Here is a 24086-nt window from a genome sequence, read left to right on the forward strand (position 1 = left end):
CAAAATATTTGAACTTTTGTCTCATAATCAAGCCTCCTAGTGTGCAGCCTAGCTGTGTTTCTTCAAATATTGACTTGTTGGATCTTCTTGCTGTCTAATGAACTCTTAACACTTTCCTCCAGGATCCAAGTTCAAAGGTTACAATTCTTTTGTGTTCAGCCTTACTAACAGTCCAGCTCTCGCAGCCATACATCACAACTGGAAATACTATAGACTTGACTATACGGAGCTTTGTAGACAATGTTATGTCTCTGCTCTTCAGTATTTTATCGAAATTTGTCATTACTTTCATCCCAGATAGTAAGCATTGTGCATTACCATCCTTTGATGATGCGAACCTTAAGTCAGTGCTCCCCAAATTCCATCAGTATGTGGACTTTGCAATGTGGGGGGAGAACGCATTGGACATAGTTTACACAAATATATCCGATGCATACCGGACGGAGCCCCGCTCCCACCTCGGATACTCAGACCACATCTCTGTTGTGCTAATCCCAGCATACAGACCGCTCATCAGGTGCTCCAGACCAGTTCAGAACCAGGTGAAAACCTGGCCAGCAGGAGCCATCTCTGCTCTTCAAGACTGCTTTGAGCACACTGACTGGCACATGTTCAGGGAGGCTGCAACCGATGCCAACTCTACCAACTTCGAGCAGTACACGGCATCAGTGACCAGCTACATCAGCAAGATGATGTTACTCTGTCCAAGACCATCACTACACACACTAACCAGAAGCCATGGATAACTGCGGAAGTACATGTGCTGCTGAGGACCCGTGACTCTGACTTCAGGGCAGGCGACAAGGCAGCCCTAAGAACAGCGAGGGCCAAACTGTCCCGGGCCATCACAGAGGCAAAGCGTGTACACGCCCAGCGAATCCACAGCCACTTCCAGGACAGTGGCGACACACGACGCATGTGGAAGGGCATCCAGGACATCATCAATTACAGGAGAACATCACCTGACTGTGCAGGTGATGCCTCCCTCCCAGATGCGCTGAATAACTTCTACGCTCGTTTTGAGGCAGAAAATAACATGGCAATGAGGAAGTCCACCCCTCCTACAAATGACCAGGTGCTGTGTCTCACCATGGTCGATGTGAGAAGGACCCTGTGCAGGGTCAACCCACGGAAAGCTGTTGGACCAGACAACATTCCTGGTAGAGTGCTTAGAGGATGTGCAGACCAGCTAGCAGATGTTCTCACTGACATCTTCAACATCTCCCTGAGCAGTGCCACTGTTCCAACGTGCTTCAAGGCCGCCACCATCATCCCCGTGCCGAAGAAGTCTTCAGTGTCCTGCCTCAATGACTACCGTCCCGTTGCACTCACATCCATCGTCATGATGTACATCAAGACCCTGTTGCCCCCTTTACTGGACCCTCTGCAGTTTGTGTACCGTCCCGATCATTCAACCGATGACGCCATTGCCATCACCCTCCACCTGGACAAAAAAGATACGTACGCTCGAATGCTGTTCATAGACTTCAGTTCAGCATTCAACACAATCATCCCTCAGAAACTGACTGGAAAGCTGAGCCTACTGGGCCTGAACACCTCCCTCTGCAACTGGATCCTAGACTTCCTGACTGGGAGACCTCTGTCAGTCTGGATCGGAGGCAGCATCTCCAACACCATCACACTGAGCATGGGGGCCCCCCAGGGCTGTGTGCTCAGTCCACTGCTGTTCACTCTGCTGACCCATGACTGTGCTGCAACACACAGCTCGAACCACAATATGAAGTTTGCCAATGACACGACCGTGGTGGGTCTCATCAGCAAGAATGACGAGTCAGCTCACAGAGAGGAGATGCAGTGGCAAACGGACTGGTGCAGAGCCAACAACCTGTCTCTGAATATGAACAAAACAAAAGAGATGGTTGTTGACTTCAGAGCGTTCACTCCCTGCTGAACTTCGACGGCTTCTCGGTAGAGATCGTTAAGAGCACCAAATTTCTTGGTGTTCACCTGATGGAGAATCTCATCTGGTCCCTCAACACCAGCTCTATAGCAAAGAAAGCCCAGCAGCATCTCTCCTTTCTGCGAAGGCTGAGGAAAGTCCATCTCCCACCCTCCATCCTCATCACGTTCTACAGGGGTTGTATTGAGAGCATCCTGAGCAGTTGCATCTCTGCCTGGTTCGGAAATTGCACCATCTTGGATCACAGGACCCTGCAGCGGATAGTGAGGTCAGCTGAGAAGATCATCGGGGTCTCTCTTCCCGCCATTACGGACATTTACACTACACGCTGCATCCGCAAAGGGAACAGCATTATGAAGGACCCCACGCACCCCTCATACAAACTCTTCTCCCTCCTCCTGTCTGGGAAAAGGCACCAAACCATTCGGGCTCTCACGACAGACTATGTTCCCCCAAATTATCAAACTCCTCAATACCTAGAGCCTGGATTGACACCTTACTGCCCTACTGTCTTGTTTATTACTTATTGTAATGCCTGCACTGTTTTGTGCACTTTATGCAGTCCTGGGTCGGTCTGTAGTCTAGTGTAGTTTTTTTTTCTGTGTTAGTTTTTACGTAGTTCAGTCTAGTTTTTGTACTGTCTCATGTAACACCATGGTTCTGAGAAATGTTGTCTCATTTTTACTGTGTACTGTACCAGCAGTTATGGTTGAAATGACAATAAAAAGGGACTTGGCTTGACTTGACTCAATTGCTTCCCAACCTGCTGAGCTCCACAAGTAGTTTGTTTTTTGCTCCTGATTCCAACAACTACAGTTTCTTGTGCTTCCTTAAATTTTATAACCTAAAATTCCATTCTGCAATTCCAATTACTGCCATAACTTGTCCCACAACATCTCTTTAACACTGGTATAGTGCTTAATATTTATAAACAAGAAGTGAATAAGATGTTGGGCTATGTGATTAATAGAGCCAGAGAAAGATATGTTCCTCTAACATCTATGATTGACATGGAGAGACTATAAGAATAGAATGGAAGAAAATAGCATAGTTTTAACAATTTAGAGGCATCTGTGCATTTCAAATTGTATTTGTTCAAAATAGCTAAGGAAGACTACACCAAATCTCAAGATATACAGCTTATTTTCACATTGGCTACAGAGAGATTTTGCACTGTTGGTTTCACTTATCTGGTGCCAGTTAACATAATCATCCTAAGACTGGACGATCAGAACATGATTTCTCAGGAGTCTAAGAAAGTATTCTCAATGAAGTCAAGTCTCTATTGAAAATTCTGTTGATTATACAACATAATGGTAACAAACAGTAAAAATGCTCCTTTCAGGCTAACAGGAAAATCAACACCCTTTGGTCACCAGTATATTGGTATCACCACTGTGTTCATTGTGATCAACTTTACAAGAAATGCAGCTGAGTTCTGAACAGTGGGCACTGTATAAGACGTAGGAGCAGAATGAGACCATTCAGCCCATCGAGTATGTTCTGACATTCTATCATGGCTGATTTATTATACTTCTCAATTGCATTCACCTGTCATCTCCCCATAATTTTTGGTGCCCTTACTAATCAATAGCCTATCAACCTCTGTTTAAATTATACTCCATGACTAGGCCTCCACAGCTATCCCTGGCAATGAATTCCATAGGTTCTATAGACCACCTGGCTAAAGAAACTACTCATCTCTGTTCTAGATGAATGTCCATCTATTCTGACGCTGTGCACTCTGGTACTAGACTCACCCGCTCTAGGAAGTTTTCTCCTCATATCCACTCTACCTAGGCCTTTCAATATTTGAGAGCTTACAATGATATCCACCCTCGTTCTTCTAAACTCCAGCAAGTACAGGCCCACAGCCATCAATCACAACTCACACATTAATCCTTTCATTCCCAAAATCACTCTCAATGATCTTTTTCGGACCTTCTCCAATGCCAGTATATCTATTCTTAGATGAGTGGCCCAGAACAGTTCAGAATACTCCAAATGTTGTTTGATCAATGCCTTATAAAGCCTCAACATTACATCCTTGTTCTGATGTTCTAGTCCTCTCAAAATGAATGCTAACATTGTATTTGCCTTTTTTTCCACTGACTCAATCTGCAAGTTAAACTTTACAGAATCTGGCATAAGGGGATAGAATATAAAAACAAGGAGATAATACTGAGCATTTATAAGACACTAGTCAGGCCACACTTCAAGTACTGTCAACAGTTTTAGGCCCCATACCTCAGAAAGGATGTATTGACATTGGACAGTGTCCAGAGGAGGTTCACAAGGATGATTCTGGGAATGAAGGGGTTAACATTTGAGGAGCATTTGGCAGCTTTGGGCCTGTACTCACTGGAATTTAGAAGAATGCATGGGGATCTCATTGAAACCTACCGAATGTGGCAAGGACTAGATAAGGTGGATGTGGAAAGGATGTTTCCAGAACTAGAGGGCACAGTCTCAAAATTAAGGGGAGGCCCTTTAAAACAGAGTTAAGGAGGAATTGTTTTAGCCATAGAGTAGTGAATCTGTGGAATCCTCTGCCACAGACAGCTGTGGAGATCTTGGGTATATTTAAAGCGAAAATTGATAGTTTCCTCATTGGTCAGGTTATCAAAGGGGCATCAAAGGTTATGGCAAGAAGATAGGTGTACTGTATGGGGTTGAGAGGGATCTGGGATCAGCCATGATGGAAGGGCGGAGCACACTTGATGGGCTGACTGGCCTAATTCGACTTTTATGTCTTATCATCTTGGGAGTTCCTTTGTGATTCTGATTTTTGAATTTTCTCCTTATTTAGAAAATAGACTATGCCTTTATTCCTTCTACCAAAGTGCATGACCATACCACTTCCCTACACTATATTCCATCTGGCACTTCTTTGCCCATTCTTCCAATCTGTCTAAGTCCTTCTGCAAACTCTGTTTCCTTAAAACCATCTGCCCCTTCACTTATCTCCTTATTGGCTGCACAAAACCATCAACTCCATCATCCAAATCATTGACATGTAATGTGAAAAGAAGCAGTCTTAATACTAATCCTGTTGGAACACCACTAGTCACCTGCAGCCAATTACGAGAGATGATTGATAAAGGTAGAAGGAGTCAATTTTAGAAAACCTAGCACATTTATTTTTCAACATAGTCCTCTCCTACATGTACACACTTAGTCCAGCAGTCATGGAGCATACGGATCCCTTCTTTGTAGAAGTGGTCCACAGCAGGGGTGATTGATAAGTCCGTGGCCTAAAGAAGGAAGAGATGAGTTATACAGCTCTCATTACATGCACGTGCAGTTCAACTCTTTAAGTGAAAATGCAGAAAGTTTGAAGTTAATACTCATCTCCTTCTACCTTTATCTTCTTCTGGAGGTCCAAGACACTGACTTCTACAAAGAAGGGATCTGTATGCTCCACAACCACTGGACTTAGTGTGTAAATGTAGGAAAAATAAATGTGCTAGGTTTTCTAAAATTGACTCTTTCTACCTTGGGGCACGAACTTATCAATCAATCCTCATAGAATTGAACTAGAACTAATTTGCCTCCTGCCAAGCAGCCAATGCTCTATCCATGCTGGTATCTTTCCTGCAATACCATGGGCTCTTATCTTGTTAAGCAGCCTCATGTGTAGCACGTTGTCAAAGGCCTTGTGAAAATCCAAGTAAACACATCCACTGATTCTCCTTTGTCTATCTTACCTGTTATTTTTTCAAAGAATTTGAACAGATTTGGCAAGCAAGCCTCCAAGAGGTTCACAACTTTGTCGTAGGGTTTGGAGGCTTGAGTGCCTCAATGACCCGGAGAGCTATCTTGGCTGGAGTCGGGGCTTTAAGCTTTGGCTTGTGGTAGGGCTTCCCATGCCAAACAGGTCAAATGGTACAGGCCAGACTAAGAGTGGTCCTCTAGGTTCGAGGGTTCAGCTCAGGGATAACAAACTTGACTGATCAAAAAAAAAATTGTTATAGAAACAACAATGAAAAATCCTACTATAAATGTGTTCAACAGTATTCTTGAGTCTTCACATGGGACTTGCATGGCTGACAGTAGTGAAGACAGAGCACAATGAACACTGCCAAGATCAAGATCAAAATTGGTTTCTGGAAATTACCAACTTTGCAGAACACTGGCAAGCTGGCACAATGCAGAAATGAATTGTTACAACCTACATATACAGAGCGTCAGTGAAAGCAGATGGACAGGGTCTGGCGGACTAAAGGTAGCAACTTGTGAAACAGTTTTATACTAAGGAAGGGAAGATGGTCAGCATTATGACGGTGTAGCTGTCATTTTGAAGAAAGCCATTGAGAAATGCTTGCTGGAATGAAAACCAATCAACAGTAGGCTAGTGAGAGTCAGGCTGAAAGGGAAGCAAGTGAACATGACTGTTATCCAGTGCAATGCTTCAACAAAGGTTCAAAGGTCCAATTTAATATCAGAGAAACATATACAATATACACTCTAAAATGCTTTATCTTTGCAAACATCTATGAAAACAGAGAAGTGCCCTAAAGAATGAATGGTAGTTAAACGAGAGAACCCCAAAGTCCCTCCAGCTCCCCCTCCTGCGGGTAAGCGGCAGCAAGCAACAATCCTCTCTCCCCCTAGCAAAAAAAGTGCACCCGCTACTGAGCACAAGAGTGAGCTAGGTGACAGCAAAGACACAGACCTTGCAATTACCCCAAAGACTGTAGCAATTCATCTGGCATTCAACAAACCTAGGTTCTCTCTCTCCCTAAAAAGAGAGAGGGAGGAGTCCCCCATTTTCAAACGAACAGAAGACTTATGATGTTAAAAAGTCTGCTTCATCACTTTTTATGAGCTCTGTGCCTGAAGATCACAAAGATCTTGGGTCTTTGGACCCACAGCAAAAGATTTTCCAGCCTCCCCAATGACAGTGACATTGAAGAAAAGGATGTCTTTCATCAACAGCTGCAGTCAGTGGCAGAGTTAACACGACACCATGCATGATCATTGTCATGGGAGATCTAAACACCAGAGTGCAAAATAACAACTCACCCTTCACTGGGGTTGTGGGCATCCATGGTTGATGTGGAATGATGAATAACAGTGGTGAAAGACTGGTAGAATTCTGTGCCATGAACTATCTGGTCATAGGAGGGACCCACTTTCCACACCATGAAATCCACAAACTGATATGGTGTCCACCTAAATGACGTGACAAGAACCAGATTGACTATTTACCGATCAATGGAGATGATCCTTACGGGATGTAAAAATGAAGACAGGAGCAGATACAGGAAGTAATCACCAGTGATGAGATGCTCAAGGATAACAGTATGAGATCTGCTTCCACTATTCTGCTTAAGATTTCAGGCCTTGCAAGACTTTGCTGAGGATGTGTTAGTAGACAGGGTTGACACAATGTGGAAATGGATTACCTTAGTCTTCAAGGAGTGCAGCAAAGCTTGTCTAGGATACAGAGCTGGAAAGAAGAGCAAAGAATGGATACAACAGGAAACAGAGACAGATTTAAAAGAAAGACAGAAAATGAAAAAGAAAGTTCTAGATGCAAAGTCAACATGAATTAAGATGAAACTTCATTGAAGCTAACAAGGAAGTGAAGAGATTTGTAGGAAAAGATAAGAGAGTCTACATGAAAAACCTTGAAGGAGACCTAAGCTGCAGCCAATCAAGGTAATCAGGGAAATATCTACGAGATTCCAAAATTGGTATGCAGAAAGTTCCAGACCAGATCCAGTGGTCCCATGAATGAACAGTCTGCTTTTGACAGCTGAGAAAGAGCAAAAAGCACCTGAACAGAGTCTTTCAGAGAATCACTGAATAGACCCCCACCAGAGGAAGAACTTGACATACAAAAGGCAGCAAAGGACCTCAACATCATCACAGATCCACCCAAGAAAGAAGAAACTTTTTCTGTAATTAAATCACTAAAGAACATCAAACTGCAGGACATGACAAATTTGAACACCAAACTGTTACAAGATGAACCCAAAGTTGCAGCAGCCACCCTGCGACTCTCTAATCTGGGAACGGGGACAAGTATCTGGGAACAGGGACAAGTACCTAAGAACTGGACAAAGGGTATTCTTGACAGGATCCCCAAGGAGTACCTAGTGTGGCATCACACTTTTGTCAGTGCTCAGCAAGATTCATTGTCCAACAGATTACAAATGTTGATGTGTGCATGGGAGGGAGCAAGCTGGCTGCAGGAGAAACAGAGGCTCAGTCCACCAGATTTTTATGCTGTGTGAGCTCAAATATCAGTGCACAGAGTGGCAGAGGGAAGGGACTGAACTAGGTGGGATTCAGTTGCTTCCTACCTACATCCGTGACACTTCACACACTTTGAATCTTTTCAAGGAGTTCAGGTTCCCTGGCCCCCATCATCTTATTTTCACTATGGATGTCCAGTCCCTATACACCTCTATCCCCCACTAGGAAGGCTTCAAAGCTCTCTGTTTCTTTCTGGACACCAGACCCAACCAGTTCCCCTCCAACACCACTCTCCTCCGCCTAGCAGAATTGTCCTCACTGAAAGTAATTTCTCTTTTGGCTCCTCCCACTTCCTGCAAACAAAATGTGTAGCCATAGGCACTCACATGGGTCCCAACTAAGCCAGCCTTTTAGATAGATAGATAGATACTTTATTCATCCCCATGGGGAAATTCAACTTTTTTTTCCAATGTCCCATACACTTGTTGTAGCAAAACTAATTACATACAATACTTAACTCAGTAAAAAATATGATATGCATCTAAATCACTATCTCAAAAAGCATTAATAATAGCTTTTAAAAAGTTCTTAAGTCCTGGCGGTAGAATTGTAAAGCCTAATGGCATTGGGGAGTATTGACCTCTTCATCCTGTCTGAGGAGCATTGCATCGATAGTAACCTGTCGCTGAAACTGCTTCTCTGTCTCTGGATGGTGCTATGTAGAGGATGTTCAGAGTTATCCATAATTGACCGTAGCCTACTCAGTGCCCTTCGCTCAGCTACCGATGTTAAACTCTCCAGTACTTTGCCCACGACAGAGCCCGCCTTCCTTACCAGCTTATTAAGACGTGAGGCGTCCCTCTTCTTAATGCTTCCTCCCCAACACGCCACCACAAAGAAGAGGGCGCTCTCCACAACTTTTGTCACCTTTGTGCAACAATCTATGTTTCAGGCCTACACTGGTTACTGTCCTGCACTTTTCCTATGCTACATCAACAACTGCATTGGTGCTGCTTCCTGAACCCATGCTGAACTCATCAACTTGATCCACTTTGCCTCCAACTTCCATCTTGCCCTCAAATTTACCTGGTCAATTTCTGACACCTCCTTCCCTTTCTCAACCTCTCTGTCTATCTCTGGAGACAGCTTATCTACTGATGTCTATAACACACCCATGGACTCTCACAGCTACCTGGACTATACCTCCTCCCACCCTGTTATTTGTAAAACCGCCAACCCCTACTCTCAATCCCTCCATCTCTGCCGTATCTGCTCTTAGGATGAGGCTTTTCATTCTAGAATGAAGGAAATGTCCTTTTTCAAAGAAAGGGGCTTCCATTCCTCCTCCAGCAATGCTGCCCTCAACTGCATCTCTTCCATTTCACGTACGTCTGCTCTTACCCTATCTTCCTGCCACCCTACCAGGGATAGGGTTCCTCTTGTCCTCATTTACCACCCCACCAGCCTCCACATCCAGCACCTAATTCTCCGGAACTTCCGCCATCTCCAACAGGATCCCACCACCAAGCACATCTTTCCCTACCCCGCACTTTCTGCTTTCCACAGGGATCGCTCCCTACATGACTCCTTTGTCTATTCGTCTCTCTCCACTGATCTCCCTTCTGGCACTTACCCTTGCAAGTGGAACAAGTGCTACACCTGCCACAATACCTCCTCCCTCACTACCATACAGGGCCCTAAACATTCCTTCTAGGTGACACTTCACTTGTGAGTCTTTTGGGGTCATTTACTGTATTTGGTGCTCCCATATATCGGTGAGACCGCTTTGCCAAAAGAAGCGATCTCCCAGTCAGAATCAGAATCAGGTTTATTATCACCGGCATGTGACATGAAATTTGTTAAATTAGCAGCAGCAGTTCAATGCAATACATAATATAGAAGAGAAAAATAACTTAAAAAATAAAAATAATAGTAATAAATAAATACACAAATCAATTACAGTATACATATATTGAATAGATTAAAAAACGTGCGAAAAACAGAAATACAGTATATTAAAAAAAAGTAAGGTAGTGTCCAAGGGTTCAATGTCCATTTAGGAATCGGATGGCAGATAATGAAGCTGTTCCTGAATTACTAAGTGTGTGCCTTCAGGCTTCTGTACCTCCTACTTGATGGGAACAGTGAGAAAAGGGCATGCCTTGGGGGCTGGAGGTCCTTAATAATGGACTCTGCCTTTCTGAGACAATGCTCCCTGAAGTTGTCCTGGGTACTTTGAAGGCTAGTACTCAAGATGGAGCTGGCTAGACTTACAACCTTCTGCAGCTTCTTTTGGTACTGTGCAGTAGCCACCCCATATCAGGCAGTGATGCAGCCTGTCAGAACGTTCTCCGTGGTACATCAATAGAAGTTTTTGAGTGTATTTGTTAACATACCAAATCTCTTCAAACTCCTAATGAAGTATAGTTGCTCTCCTGCCTTCTTTATAACTGCATCAACATGTTAGGACCAGCTTAGATCCTCAGAGATCTTGACACCCAGGAACTTGAAGCTACTCAATCTCTCCACTTCTGATCCCTCTGAGGATTGGTATGTGTTCCTTCGTCTCACCCTGCCTGAAGTCCACAATCAGCTCTTTCATCTTACTGACGTTGAGTGCAAGGTTGTTGCTATGACACCACTCCACTAGATGGCATATCTTGCTCTTGCAAGCCCTTTTGTCACCATCTGAGATTCTACCAACTATGGTTATATCATCAGCAAATTTATAGATAGTATTTGAGTTATGCCTAGCCACACAGTCATGGGTACAGAGTAGAGTAGAGCAGTGGGCTGGGGTGCACCAGTGTTGATCATCAGTGAGGAGGATATGTTATCACCAATCCACACAGATTGTAGTCTTCTGGTTAGGAAGTTGAGGATCCAATTGCAGAGGGAGGTACAGAGGCCCAGGTTCTGCAAATTCTCAGTCAGATTTGTGGGAATGATGGTATTAAATGCTGAGCTGTAGTCGATGAACAGCATCCTGACGTAAGTGTTTGTGTTGTCCAGGTAGTCTAAAGCTGTGTGAAGAGCCATTGAGATTGTGTCGGCTGTTGACCTATTGTGGTGATAGGCAAATTGCAATGGGTCCAGGTCCTTGCTGAGGCAGAAGTTCAGTCTAGTCACAACCAACCTCTCAAAGCATTTCATCACTGTCAATGTGAGTGCTACCGGGCGATAGTCATTAAGGGAGCTCACATTATTCTTCTTAGGCACTGGTATAATTTTGAAGCAAGTGGAAACTTCTGCCTGTAGCAGTGAGAGGTTGAAAATGTCCGCTAGTTGGTTGGCACAGGTTTTCAGAGCCTTACCAGGTACTCCATTGGGACCTTCCACCCATTGGGTTCACTCTCTTTAAAGACAGCCTAACATCGGCCTCTGAGATGGAGGTCACAGGATCATCAAGTGCAGCAGGGATCCTCACAGCTGTAGCTGTGTTCTCCCTTTCAAAGTGGGCATAGAAAGCATTGAGTTCATCTAGTAGTGAAGCATCGCTGCTATTCATTCTATTGGATTTCGCTTTGTAGGAAGTAATGTCTTGCAAACTCTGCCAGAGCTGCTGTGTATCCGATGTGGCCTTTAACCTCATTCAAAATTGGCTCTTCACTCTTGAAACAGCCCTCCGCAAATTATACCTGGTTTTCTTGTACAGGCCTGGGTCGCCAGCCTTGAATGTCAAAGATCTAGCCTTCAGCAGATGATGTATCTCCTGGTTCATCCGTGGCTTGTGGTTTGGGAATGTAGAGTAAGTCTTTGTAGTGTTATGTACTCCTGGGGGTCATTTTTTCTGGGGACTGTCACTTTGAAATGCCGGGAGAATGAGACTGATTTTTGGATTTCTACTGACTGCAGAATTGCTGGGTTGCTATGGTGAGCAGCGATTGTTTATACAAGTGGTGGCTTGTTTTGAATAAGCAAGGTTAGATGATCCTCTTACAGACACGCAGATACACAATTAGAGTCAAGATGGATTCAGTCAATGGAAGACACCAGTGAGTGGTCGCTGGTTTAAATTTTCAGTAGCCCAAAAGGGGTGAGTCAAGATCAATCGTGAGTATTGAGAAATGACTCTCAGAAGTTTGCTGCAACTGGAACAAGTTTGCAAGAAGAGAAGAGGGAAGAGGAAGGTTTGGAACAGAAGAAACCTAGTGACAAAGAGATCACTGTTTGGACTCTCTCTCTAAGTAACCCATGAGGGTGAGTTTGTTTCCATTCGGCTACGGAAGTGTGATTGTCACTTAGTTAATCCACAGGAGTGGGTTCTCTGGTGAGGGGAAAAGCTTTGTGAATACCATGTGTGTGTTTACCCTTTGTCTGGGGTGTGGTAGTTCACTGAAGAAAGGCACCCCTGTGGCAAATCACTGTTGGAGTTATTTCTTATGTTGTGGAACTGGATAAGTGGCTATCACGTTGTGTGTGATTGGGGTAACTGTGTGGAATCTACTGGTGTGTCGACCCTTGCCTGGGTGGTGGTTCCCTTGAAGATGGTCCCCTTTGTGATGAGCTATTGTTGGTGATAATCCATACGTGGATTTTGTTTGAGTATCCTGTGGCCACCACTTTGAGATGTCCCGTAGCTGAATTCAGGTGTGGTACCACTTGTGTTGAAAGGATATTCGTTGAAGATCACTGTCGGTGATACTTTGTGTGTGGAGTGGAACAACTTCATAGATAAAATCTACTGCTATTGTTATTTTGTATTGCTGTCGTGGAATCTGTGGAATATCAATGTAATTGCCTTCTCACAACATTCGCCTTTGGATTACAAATCTCTCTTACCAACAACAGCAACCTCATGCATTGAACTGAACTTTCTCACATACCATCATAAGACTGTATCATTTACCACCTAAGCTTGAAGAAGTTTGGGGTTTTTATATTTACACACCTATATATGCATAAACTCTGCTAACCTGTTTGCCTTATCTTGTTTTCTATTATTTTATTACGAAGTTACTAATAAAATAGAGTTTAATATCAAAAGACTCAGACTCCAGGTGTGTTCCATTTCTGTTGGTCCTTTTAACCCATTACGGGGTACGTAACAGTAGGCACACACTCATCCACACAGGTTTTAATGACATTGGTAACAACTGCAGCATGTTCATCCAGTTTCAAAGATGAATTCCTGAATACGGTCCAGTCCACTGATTCAAAGCAGTCCTGTAAGCGCTTCTGTGCCTCCCTTGTCCATACCTTCTTGGTTCTCACTACTGGTGCTGCAGTCTTCAGTTTCTGCCTATACTCATGGAGTAGACGTACAGCCAGGTGATCAGACTTCCCGAAGTGAGGACGTGGAATAGCACGGTAGACATTCATGATGGTGGTGTAGCAATGATCCAGTGTGTTGTTTCCTCTGGTATTGCAAGTGATATGTTGATGATAATTGCTTAGTGACTTTTTTCAAACTGGCCTGGCTAAATTCTCTCAAAATGATGGTGAAGGTGTTAGGGTGCATGTTGATTCCATTGTTCAGATCATCTAAAGCCTGATTGACATTGCCCTGGGGTGGAGTGTTTACTGCTACCAAAATGACCCCGGAGAACTCCTGTGGTAGGTAAAAAGGATGGCAGTCTGGGTAGTCTCTAACCTGATGGCATGAACATCAATTTCTCTAACTTCCTGTAATGCTCCCCCTCTCCTTCACCATTCCCCATCCTCTTTTCCCTCTCTCCCTGTCTCTTTGTCTGCCGATCACCTCCCTCTGATGCTCCTCCCTTTACTTTCTTTTATGGTCTTCTGTCCTCTCCTATCAGACTCCCACATCTCCAGCCCTGTATCTCTTTCACCAATCAACTTCCCAGCTCTTTACTTCATCCCTCCCTCTCCTGGTTTCACCTATTAGCTCGTGTTTCTCGCTCTTCTTCCCTCAACCTTTTAAATCTACTCCTCATCTCTTTTTTCTCCAGTCATGCTGAAGGGCTTCGGCCCGAAATGTCGACTGGACTTTTTTCCATGGATGCTGCTTCCTCCAGCATTTTGTGTGTGTTGCCTGCATACCTTTGGTGGACAGGTTGGACTCAAGAGTCAGCCAGAGGAAGACTGAGACCATGATCCTCAATGTTGAGCCTCCTCCTGCTCCCATCAAGCCATGTGGCATTGACCAGCAGATTCACTTACCTGGGCGGTATCATTCGGTAGGATCGTGGGACCAAGGACGACACCCAGTGCAGACTCAGAAAAACTAGAAACATTTTCAGATCAATGAGCGGCATATTAAGGGATCAACCAAGTACAGTGTCCACACCAAGGTGAAGCTGTGCCAGAGCTGTGCTCTGTCCACACTCTTGTGGACAGAATAGATCAGAATGCTGGCACATGACATTTTCTACCTTCACACACTTCTGTCCTTTGATACTGTTGAACTTCTGACATACTGCTGGTGTTGTCCACAGTGAAGACTGATGCAAAAAAAACTTATTCAGTTCATCTGTCATTTCCTTGTACCCCATTTCTACCTTCCAGCATCATTTTTCAGCAGTCCGATATCAAATCTCATCTCTCTTGTACACTTTATATATCTGAAAAATCTTTTGGTATCCTCTTTAATATTACTGGCTAGCTTACCTTCGTATTCCATCTGTCCCTTTTTTTTGACGTTTTTCATTGCCTTCTGTTGATTTCTAAAAGCGTCCCAATCCTCTAACTTCCCACTAATTTTTGCTCTATTATATGCCCTCTCTTTGGCTTTTATGTTGGCTTTGACTTCCTTTGCCAGCCACGGTTGTGTCATCCTGCCTTTAGAATACTTCTTTCATTTTGTGATCTATTTATCCTGTACTTTCCAAATAGCTCCCAGAAACTCCAACCATTGCTGCTCTGTTGTCACCCTTGCTATTGTTCCTTTCCAATCCACTGTGGCCAAATCCTTTCTCATGCCTCTGTAATTCCCTTTACACCACTATAATACTGACACATGTGACTTTAGCTTCTCCTTCTCATATTGCAGGGTGAATTCTGGCATATTATGATCACTCAATCCTTAAGGGTTCCTTTATCTTAAGCTCTATAATCAATTTCAGCTCATTGCACAGCACATAATCCAGAATTGCTAATCCTCAGCCAAGAGCTGCTCTAAAAAGCCATCTCAAAGGCATTGTAGAAATTCTCCCTCTTGGAATCCAGCACCAACCTGATTTTCCCAATCTAGCTGAAAATCCCTCATGTCTATCATAACTTTGCCCTTTTGACATGCATTTTCTATCCTGTTGTGATTTGTAGACCACCTCTTTACCTCTGCTTGGGGGCCTGTATATGACTTCCATCAGGGTCTTTTTCCCCTTGTAGTTCCTGAGGTCTACTCACCCGATTCAATACCTTCTGATCTTATGTCACCTCTTCCTAAGGATTTTAGTACATTTTTTATCAATAGAGATACACTACACACTCTGTGTATCGGAGAGGCAGTCCTTTCAATATAATGTGTATTCTTAAATGTTAAGCTCCCAGCTATGATCTTCTTTCAGCCAAGACTCAGTGATACCTCCCAATCTCTAACAGCATTACTACAAGATCATCTACCTTATTCCATACACTGTGTGCAAAATCACAGATACATTCTGAGTTAAAAGCCACCATTTTTGAGAGTTGCAAACTCATTTTCGCTGTATTGGTGCATGAAAATTGTTCTATGCAATGACAATAAAGATATTTCATTCATTTCATTTCATTTATTTTTGGCAGCTTGACAGATGCTCAGAAATAAAACCATCAGACCATAGATATAGGAGCAGAAGTAGGCCATTCAGCCCATCAAGTCTGCTCTGCCATTTAATCAAGGGCTGATCCAATTCTTCCAGTCATTCCCACTCCCCTGCCTTCTCCCCATACCCTTTGATGACCTGGCTAATCAAGAACCTATCTAGCTTTGCCTTAAATACACCCAATCACTTGGCCTCCACAGCCGCTCGTGGCAACAAATTCCACAGATTTACCACCCTCTGACTAATTTCTTCGCATCTCTGTTCTAAATGGACGTCCTTCAATCCTGAAGTCATGTCCTCTTGCCCTAGACTTCCCTACCATGGGAAATAACTTTGCCATATCTAATCTGTTCAGGCCTTTTAACATTCAGAATGTTTCTATGAGATCCCTCCCTCATTCTCCTGAACTCCAGGGAATACAGCCTTAGAGCTGACAGACATTTCTCATAAGCTAATCCTTTCATTCCTGGAATCATTCTTGTGAATCTTCCCTGAACCCTCTCCACTGTCAGTATATCCTTTCTAAAATAAGGAGCCCAAAACTACACACAATACTCCAAGTGTGGTCTTGTAGTAGTGTGCTACACGCAGCGCTGAAATAACGACACGGAGTCGGTGAGCTACAGTTGCAAAAGAGGTTTATTCAAACTTCGCGGCCTCGCTTTAAAGCCTTCCTGATCCCGCCCTCCCCGGACGGGAATGCTGTATTCACAGTCCCGTCCCGCGCGCGGGCTTCTCCCCTTGCTGGTGAAGCAGGCTTGGCGCCCTCTTTGGGACCTGCCTCAATGACGGCGCGCGCCGCTTTGTGAGCCGGTTCGAGTGCGCTGGGAAGTGGGTCACCACAGTCTCAGAAATGCCTTATAGAGTCTCAACATCACATCCCTGGTCTTATATTCTATACCTCTAGAAATGAATGCCAACATTGCATTCGCCTTCTTCACAACTGACTCCACCTCGAGGTTAAACTTTAGGGTATCCTGCACAAGGACTCCCAAGTCCCTTTGCATCTCTGCATTTTGAATTCTCTCCCCATCTAAATTATAGTCTGCCCGTTTATTTCTTCCACCAAAGTGCATGACCATACACTTTCCAACATTGTATTTCATTTGCCACTTCTTTGCCCATTCACTTACACTATCTAAGTTTCTCTGCAGGCTCCCTGTTTCCTCAACACTACCTGCTCCTCCACCTATCTTTGTATCACTAGGAAATTTAGCCACAAATCCATTCATCCCATAGTCCAAATCATTGACATACAGCGTAAAAAGCAGCGGTCCCAACACCGACCCCGTGGAACTCCACTGGTAACCGGCAGCCAGCCAGAATAGGATCCCTTTATTCCCACTCTCTGTTTTCTGCCGATCAGTCAATGCTCCACCCACGCTAGTAACTTCCCTGTAATTCCATGGGCTCTTATCTTGCTAAGCAGCCTCATGTGCGGCACCTTGTCAAAGGCCTTCTGGAAATCCAAGTACACCACATCTCCTGCATCTCCTTTGTCTACCCTGCTTGGAATTTCCTCAAAAAATTGTAAGTTAGTCAGGCAGGATTTTCCTTTCAGGAAACCATGCTGGCTTTGGCCTATCTTGCCTTTTGCCTCCAGGTACTTTGTAATCTCATCCCTAATAATTGATTCCAACAACTTCCCAACTACTGATGTCAGGCTAACAGGTCTATTGTTTCCTTTCTGCTGCCTCCCACCCTTCTTAAATTGCATTACAGCTTTATGAGAACCTCATTGAAAGTCCTTGATCAGTTAATAGTTGTGACTCTATGATCATATTTAATACTAAGTGAGTGCTATCTCAGAATAACACAGAAAGGTCTTATTAAGTGCGTGAGAACATTACCATTTTGCAAGTTGTAGTTAACATACAAAAATTCTTACCTCAACATCAAGATCAGAATACCTCAGTCTTTTCCTCTGTGAAAAGAACAGAAAAAAAATCTTACTCATCATGTGCTTGAAAAAACATGCTCCATCTCATTTCTAACAGGTTATCAGCTTGTCAGAAGGTCAATACGCACACAGGGAAATCAGGTGACATTCAGAGCGGTGTACAGTATTTTATAGTACAATCGAATCGAATCTATCTCAGCGAGTTTGGACTAAAAAAACATAACCATGCCAGAGACTGCAGGAGAAAATACATCAAAGATACTGAATTACAATTAGTAACTTTTGCAAATATGAGGACAGATGACATAGATCATGTTACATTTCCCATGATCATAAAACGAGTGACCTAACTTGCAAATTTTAGGTAAATAGGTAACATGAAGTGAGAAATAATTTCCTCTGGTAATGGAAATGAAGACCAAGGGTCTATAGTTTTAAAAACACAGGTAGGCCTGCTCAAGAATGGTGTCAGGAAGCAATTTTCATACAAGGAGTAATGAAAATTTGGAGCTCGCTCCCCTGAAAAGTTGTTGAGGTTGGGTATCAATTCTAAATACTGTGATTGCCAATTTATGCATCAGCATAACGGGACGTGACCCCCTGCTCTGTTAGCACAAGGAATTCAGTTTGGTATAAGGAGCTGGAGTACAGGTAACCCATGGCAGCCAGAGAATGAGCTATTGAGATATATAGCCCAAAACTAAACTTCTTCTTCAGCTCAGCGGTACAGGAATGAAAACTTATATTGAATCTGGAACATTTGGCAGTCAATTTCCTCTGATCTATCTGCTAAGGGAGTTCTCTGTCATCTCCTGATACTGGTGTACATCCACCGCTGGTAAATGTCAAGCTGTAACTGGAGAAGCTAAGCACTGTGGTCAACAGTCACAGGACAGCACACCCTGACACCTTCCCAATCATTGCAACCATGCTAGCTTGATGAAATCTCTGACAAACTACAGCTGACATGTCACCCCTGGAGCCAGACGTCAATCACTGTTACACCACCATAAAGGACACTTACCACAGCATTCCTCACTCACACTTCGCAAGTCCGATCATCCCAATTTACAGGCAAGGACTAAGGATCACAGCACTGGTTGTGAGGACTGGGATCAAGGGAGGTGGAGGAGCACTTGCAGCACTGTTTTGAATCAATTGAATGTACCATATTAGGCCAGAAGACATAGGAGCAGAATTAGGCCACTCAATCCATCCTATGTTCGGGATTAATTTCCAATCTGAATGAATATGCCACAGCTGTTACTGGCTTCATCGAGACCTGCGCTTTCGAGAACAAACTGAATTCGACCAAAGCAGAAGCAGAAGCAGAAGATTTGCATTAGCTATGAGCTAATTCTCTGCTGTTCAAAGCTGGCAATTCAGAATCCTACAAGAAGTCCAGGTATCATGTACAGAAGGCCATCATGAGAACAAAGATGCAACTTCGTGTGGAGTTACAGAAACAATTGGATACATGGCAGTTGTGGCAGGGTTTGGCATTACTCCCTATAAGGCAAAACCTAACAGTGTTAGTGGCAGTAATGCTTCACTCAGTGCCTTTTATGAATGTTTTGAAAGGGACAATAATGAAAATCTCTACAACATACAACCTTGTGGTCTCTGTCATAGAGGGCAATGTCAGAACATCCTTGAAGAGGGTGAACCTTCTCAAGCCATTTGGCCCCTACAGAGTACCTGGCTAGCTACTGAAAATCTGTGCCGTACAACTGGACATCTTCAACCTCTCATTGGCTGAACAATGACATGGACCGGTGCAGTTTGCTTACTTCCACAAGGGACAACAGCAGATACAATTTCCTGGCTCTCTACTCTGATCCAGAGCATCTAGGCAAAAGCAAAACATATGCCAGGTCTCTGTTTAGTGATAACAGCTTGACATTCCCTCAGGATGAATCACCAAGCTTCTAAACTGGTATCTATACCTCCATCTGTAACTGGATTCTTCATTTCCTCATTGGGAGACCACAGTCAGTATGGACTAGTAATAATATCTCCTCTTTGCTTACAGTCCTCACTGGCCCACTGCTCTGCTCTCTCTACACTCACGACTATGTGGCTAAGCACAGTTCAAAAGCCAACTAAATTTGCTGTTGATAGTAAAATCTCAGATGATAATGAGAAGGATTACAGGAGTGAGATAGATTGGCTGGTTGTGTGATATCACAATGACAATATTGCACTGATTTCCATTGAGACCAAGGGTTTGATTGTGTACTTGAGCAGGGGAAGCTGGGTGAACACACGAGTTCTCATTGAGGGGTCAGCAGTGGAAAGTGTGATACAAAGATTTCTGAGCATCTGTCCAATTCTGCACTATGTAAGCATGAAGAAGGCATGCCAGTGAGTTAACTTTGTTGAAGTTTGAGGAGATTTGAGCAAATTTGAGATGTATGGGGGACAGCATTCTGAGTGGTTGCATCTGAAAACCCTAATACACAGGACTGCAAGAGGCTGCAAAGGGTTGTAATCTCAGCTCGTGCTGTCACAGGCACAAACCTGCTCACTCTTGAGGACATGTTGAAAAGGCAGCAGCCAATGGTAAGGAGCCCTACCATCTGGGACATGTCCTCTTCTTATAACACATACTCAACAATTCAGATTTCTGAATGTTTCCTTATAATTCCTTTTTTCAGCACCATTTATTTATTTTTCAATTTATATAATTTTATGTCTTGGCACCATATTGTTGCTGCAAATCAACAAATTTTAAGTCATATGTCATTGATAATAAACCTCATTCTGACACTACTCTGCAATTGCACCATGTTCGGTCATTGGCAAAATAATAAAAGCTGTCATTGACAGAGTTAACAAGAAACACTTGCTCTGGCCCAATGCCCAGTGTGGGTTTTGTCAGGAATACTCTGCTCCAGACATCATCACAGTTGGTTCAACCATGAGCTAAAAAGCAAAATTCTAGAGGTGAAATGAGAGTGACTGTACTTGATATTACAGCAGGACTTAACTGAACATGTATCAAAGGCACAGTGGAAAAAGTGAAATCAATGTGAGTTAAAGGGAAAACACTCCATTTGTACCAATACAAAGGAAGATGGCTGAGGTAGTTAGTAGCTGGTTGTCCCAGTCCCTGGGTATCCCTACACAACTTCATTACGATTGTGTGCTAGGCCCAGTCCCAGGATATCCCTACACGACTTCCTTAGTATTGTGTCGTAGGCCCAGTCCCAGGATATCCCTACACAGCTTCCTTAGGATTGTGTCGTGGGCCCAGTCCCAGGATATCCCTACACGACTTCCTTAGGATTGTGTCGTGGGCCCAGTTGCTTGCACAATAGCACCCTTCCATCACAATGTCAGAAGGAGGAATGATTGCCCAGTCATAGACACAAGAGATACTGCAGATGTGTATGGTGTAGAGGCCTTCATCAATCATGGAATTTACTTCAGGAGCCGAGAGGTAATGTTGCAGCTATAAAGGACCCTGGTCAGATCCCTCTTGGGAGTACTGTGCTCAGTTCTGGTCACCTCACTACAGGAAGGATGTGGAAGCCATAGAAAGGGTGCAGAGGAAATTTTTGAGAATAAGTTGAGTGACCTCGGCCTTTTCGCCTTGGAATGATGGAGGATGAGAGGTGACCTGATAGAGGTGTATAAGATGATCGTATGGATTGTCAGAGGCTTTTTCCCAGGGCTGAAATGGTTGCCACAAGAGGACATAGGTTTAAGGTGCTGGGGAGTAGGTACAGAGATGTCAGGGGTAAGTTTTTCACTCAGAGTGGTGAGTGCGTGGAATGGGCTGCCGGCAACGGTGGTGGAAACGGATACGATAGGGTCTTTTAAGAGACTTTTGGATAGGTACATCGAGCTTAGAAAAATAGAGGGCTATGGGTAAGACTAGTAATTTCTAAGGTAGGGACATGTTTGGCATAACTTTTCGGTCTGAGATACTTTACCATGATTGGAAAGGAAGGGGACAGAGGTCAGGATAAAGGGAGGGGAAGGAGTACTAGCTGGCAGGTGATTTGTGAGGGGTAGGTGGGTGGTTAAGTGAGGGAGGGGGTAGGATGAAGTAAGAAGCTGGAAGGGGATAGGTGGAGGAGGTAAAGGACTGACAGAAGGAATCTGATAGCAAAGGAGAGGAGACCATGGAATAAAGGGAAAGAGTAGGGCAATCAGATGGAGGGGGAGGAGAAGAGCAAGGATGAAAAATGTAGTTCATTACATGACACCCAATCCAGAATTGCCATTCCCCTAGTGGGCTCAAACCCAAGCTGTTCTAAAAAGCCATTTTGTAGGCCTTCTATAAATTAAATCTCTCAGGATACAGCACCAAATGGATCTTCCAATTTACCCACATATTAAAATGTCCCTTGATTATCACAATATTGCCCTTTTTACATGACTTTTACATCTCCCATTGTAATTTGTAGCCCACATCCTGGCCACTAATTGGAGGCTTGTATATAACCCCCATCAGGGTCTTTTTACCTTTGCAGTTTCTGAACTCTACCCACAAAGATTCTCTATCTTCCAGTCCTATGTCACCTCTTTCCAGGGATTTGATTTCATTTTTTTACCAATGCAGACACACCATCACCTCTGCCTACCTGCTGGTCCTTTTGATATAATTTTTTATCCTGAGATGATACACTACCAAATATGAACAACCCAGAGATGTCCACAACATCATACCTGCCAATATCTAACTGATAAGATTATCTGCCTTATTCCCTACATTGTGTGCATTCAAATATAAACCCTTCAGTATTCATTGCCTTTTTTAATGTTGGTCCCCTGTTACACTTTAACTCATCCCATTGACTACATTTTTTCCTACCATTTGCCTTTCCTTCCTCACTACACATTGTGTCTAGTTGGGCACCAACTGCCCCATCCTCAGCCCTATCACTTATTGGGTACACCTGTACACTTGCTCGTTAATGCAAATATCTAATCAGACGATCATGAGGCAGCAATTCAATGCAAAAAAGCATGCAGACATGGTCAAGAGGTTCATTTGTGGCTCAGACCAAACATTAGAATGGGGAAGAAATGTGATCTAAGTGACTGACTGTGGAATGATTGTTGGTGCCAGATAGGGTGGTTTGAGTATCTCAGAAACTGCTGATCTCCTGGGATTTGCACACACAAAAACTCTAGTTTACAGAGAGTGGTATGAAAAAAATACAGTGAGCAGCAGTTCTGTGGGCAAAAATGTCTTGTTATTGAGAGAGGTGAGCAGAGAATGGCCAGACTGGTTCAAGCTGAAAGGAAGGAGACTAACACAAGCAAACATGCTTATAACCATAGTGTGCAGAAGACCATCTTTGAAGGTACAACACATCAAACATCGAAGTGAATGGGCTACAGCAGCAGCAGACCATGAACATACATTCAGTAACCACTTTATTAGTTGCAGGAGGTACCTAATAAAGTGGCCACTAAGTTTATGTATATTCTACCCCGATTAGACCTCCAAAAATGCACCACCTCACATTAATCAGAATTAAATTCCATCCGCTATTGCTCTGCTCATCTTATTGGATAATCAGTTTCATTGTGTAGGACTACCCTCCTTGTTCTCAAGTGTGCACAAAGACAATGTTCCGAAATGTCAAGGGATCGTGTTTTACCATACTTCACCCGTTTTTTACACCATTCTAGGCAACTTTACATGGTACCTGGAGCTTAGAAAAATAGAAGGTTATGGGTAAACCTAGGTAATTTCTAAAGTAAGCACATGTTCAGCACAGCATTGTGGGCCAAAGGGCCTGTATTGTGCTGAAGATTTTCTGTGTTTCTATGTTTCTAACTTTACATTTTTCCATTTTTCCTTCTGTTATGCCCATTTACTTAAAATTGTTGAAATCTCCCTGAAGCTTCTCTGTATCTTCCTCTTAGCTTTATATCATCTGAAAACTTGAAAACATTTGATCCCCTCAAATTGATCCACTGTTGTGATCAATAGCTGAACTCCCAGTACTAATCAATGCACCAGCTCCGCCCACCACAACTGGAGAGGAGACTTATCTCGTGTGAGTAAGCCAGTCTCTTGGGTTTAAACTTGACCTGCAATGCTGTGTGAAGTCTGTGTGTGGGATTCCTCCAGGAGATCTGGCTTCTTCCGACAATCCCTTGATTTTAACAAACAGGGTTCACCCAAATAAACTATTGCAGTGGTGACTGGTGATATGCAAGACAGCACCACTGCACTAGCATTTCAATCTTCCTCACTGAAATATCACCTTCAACAAGGTCCTATCTAGAATGTCATTAATCTATAAGGTAAGCATAATCTCTATGCTGCATTGAAAACCACGTGAGCCTCAGCAATCTCTTTATATTGATATATACTCTATGAGGACCAAAT

General features: G+C 43.5%; 1 protein-coding gene across 1 annotated transcript in view; it reads right to left on the reverse strand.

Moving 5' to 3' along the window:
- LOC140719696 (adhesion G protein-coupled receptor B2-like) overlaps window positions 1–24086 on the reverse strand; it is a 137276-nt gene that overhangs the window by 77162 nt on the left and 36028 nt on the right. The window contains exon 3 of the mRNA XM_073034496.1: window positions 17720–17755. Coding sequence (XP_072890597.1) covers window positions 17720–17755 — 36 coding nt within the window. The remainder of the gene's footprint in view (window positions 1–17719; window positions 17756–24086) is intronic.

This window comes from Hemitrygon akajei, chromosome 32 (assembly GCF_048418815.1).
Source record: "Hemitrygon akajei chromosome 32, sHemAka1.3, whole genome shotgun sequence".
NCBI lineage: Eukaryota > Metazoa > Chordata > Chondrichthyes > Myliobatiformes > Dasyatidae > Hemitrygon > Hemitrygon akajei.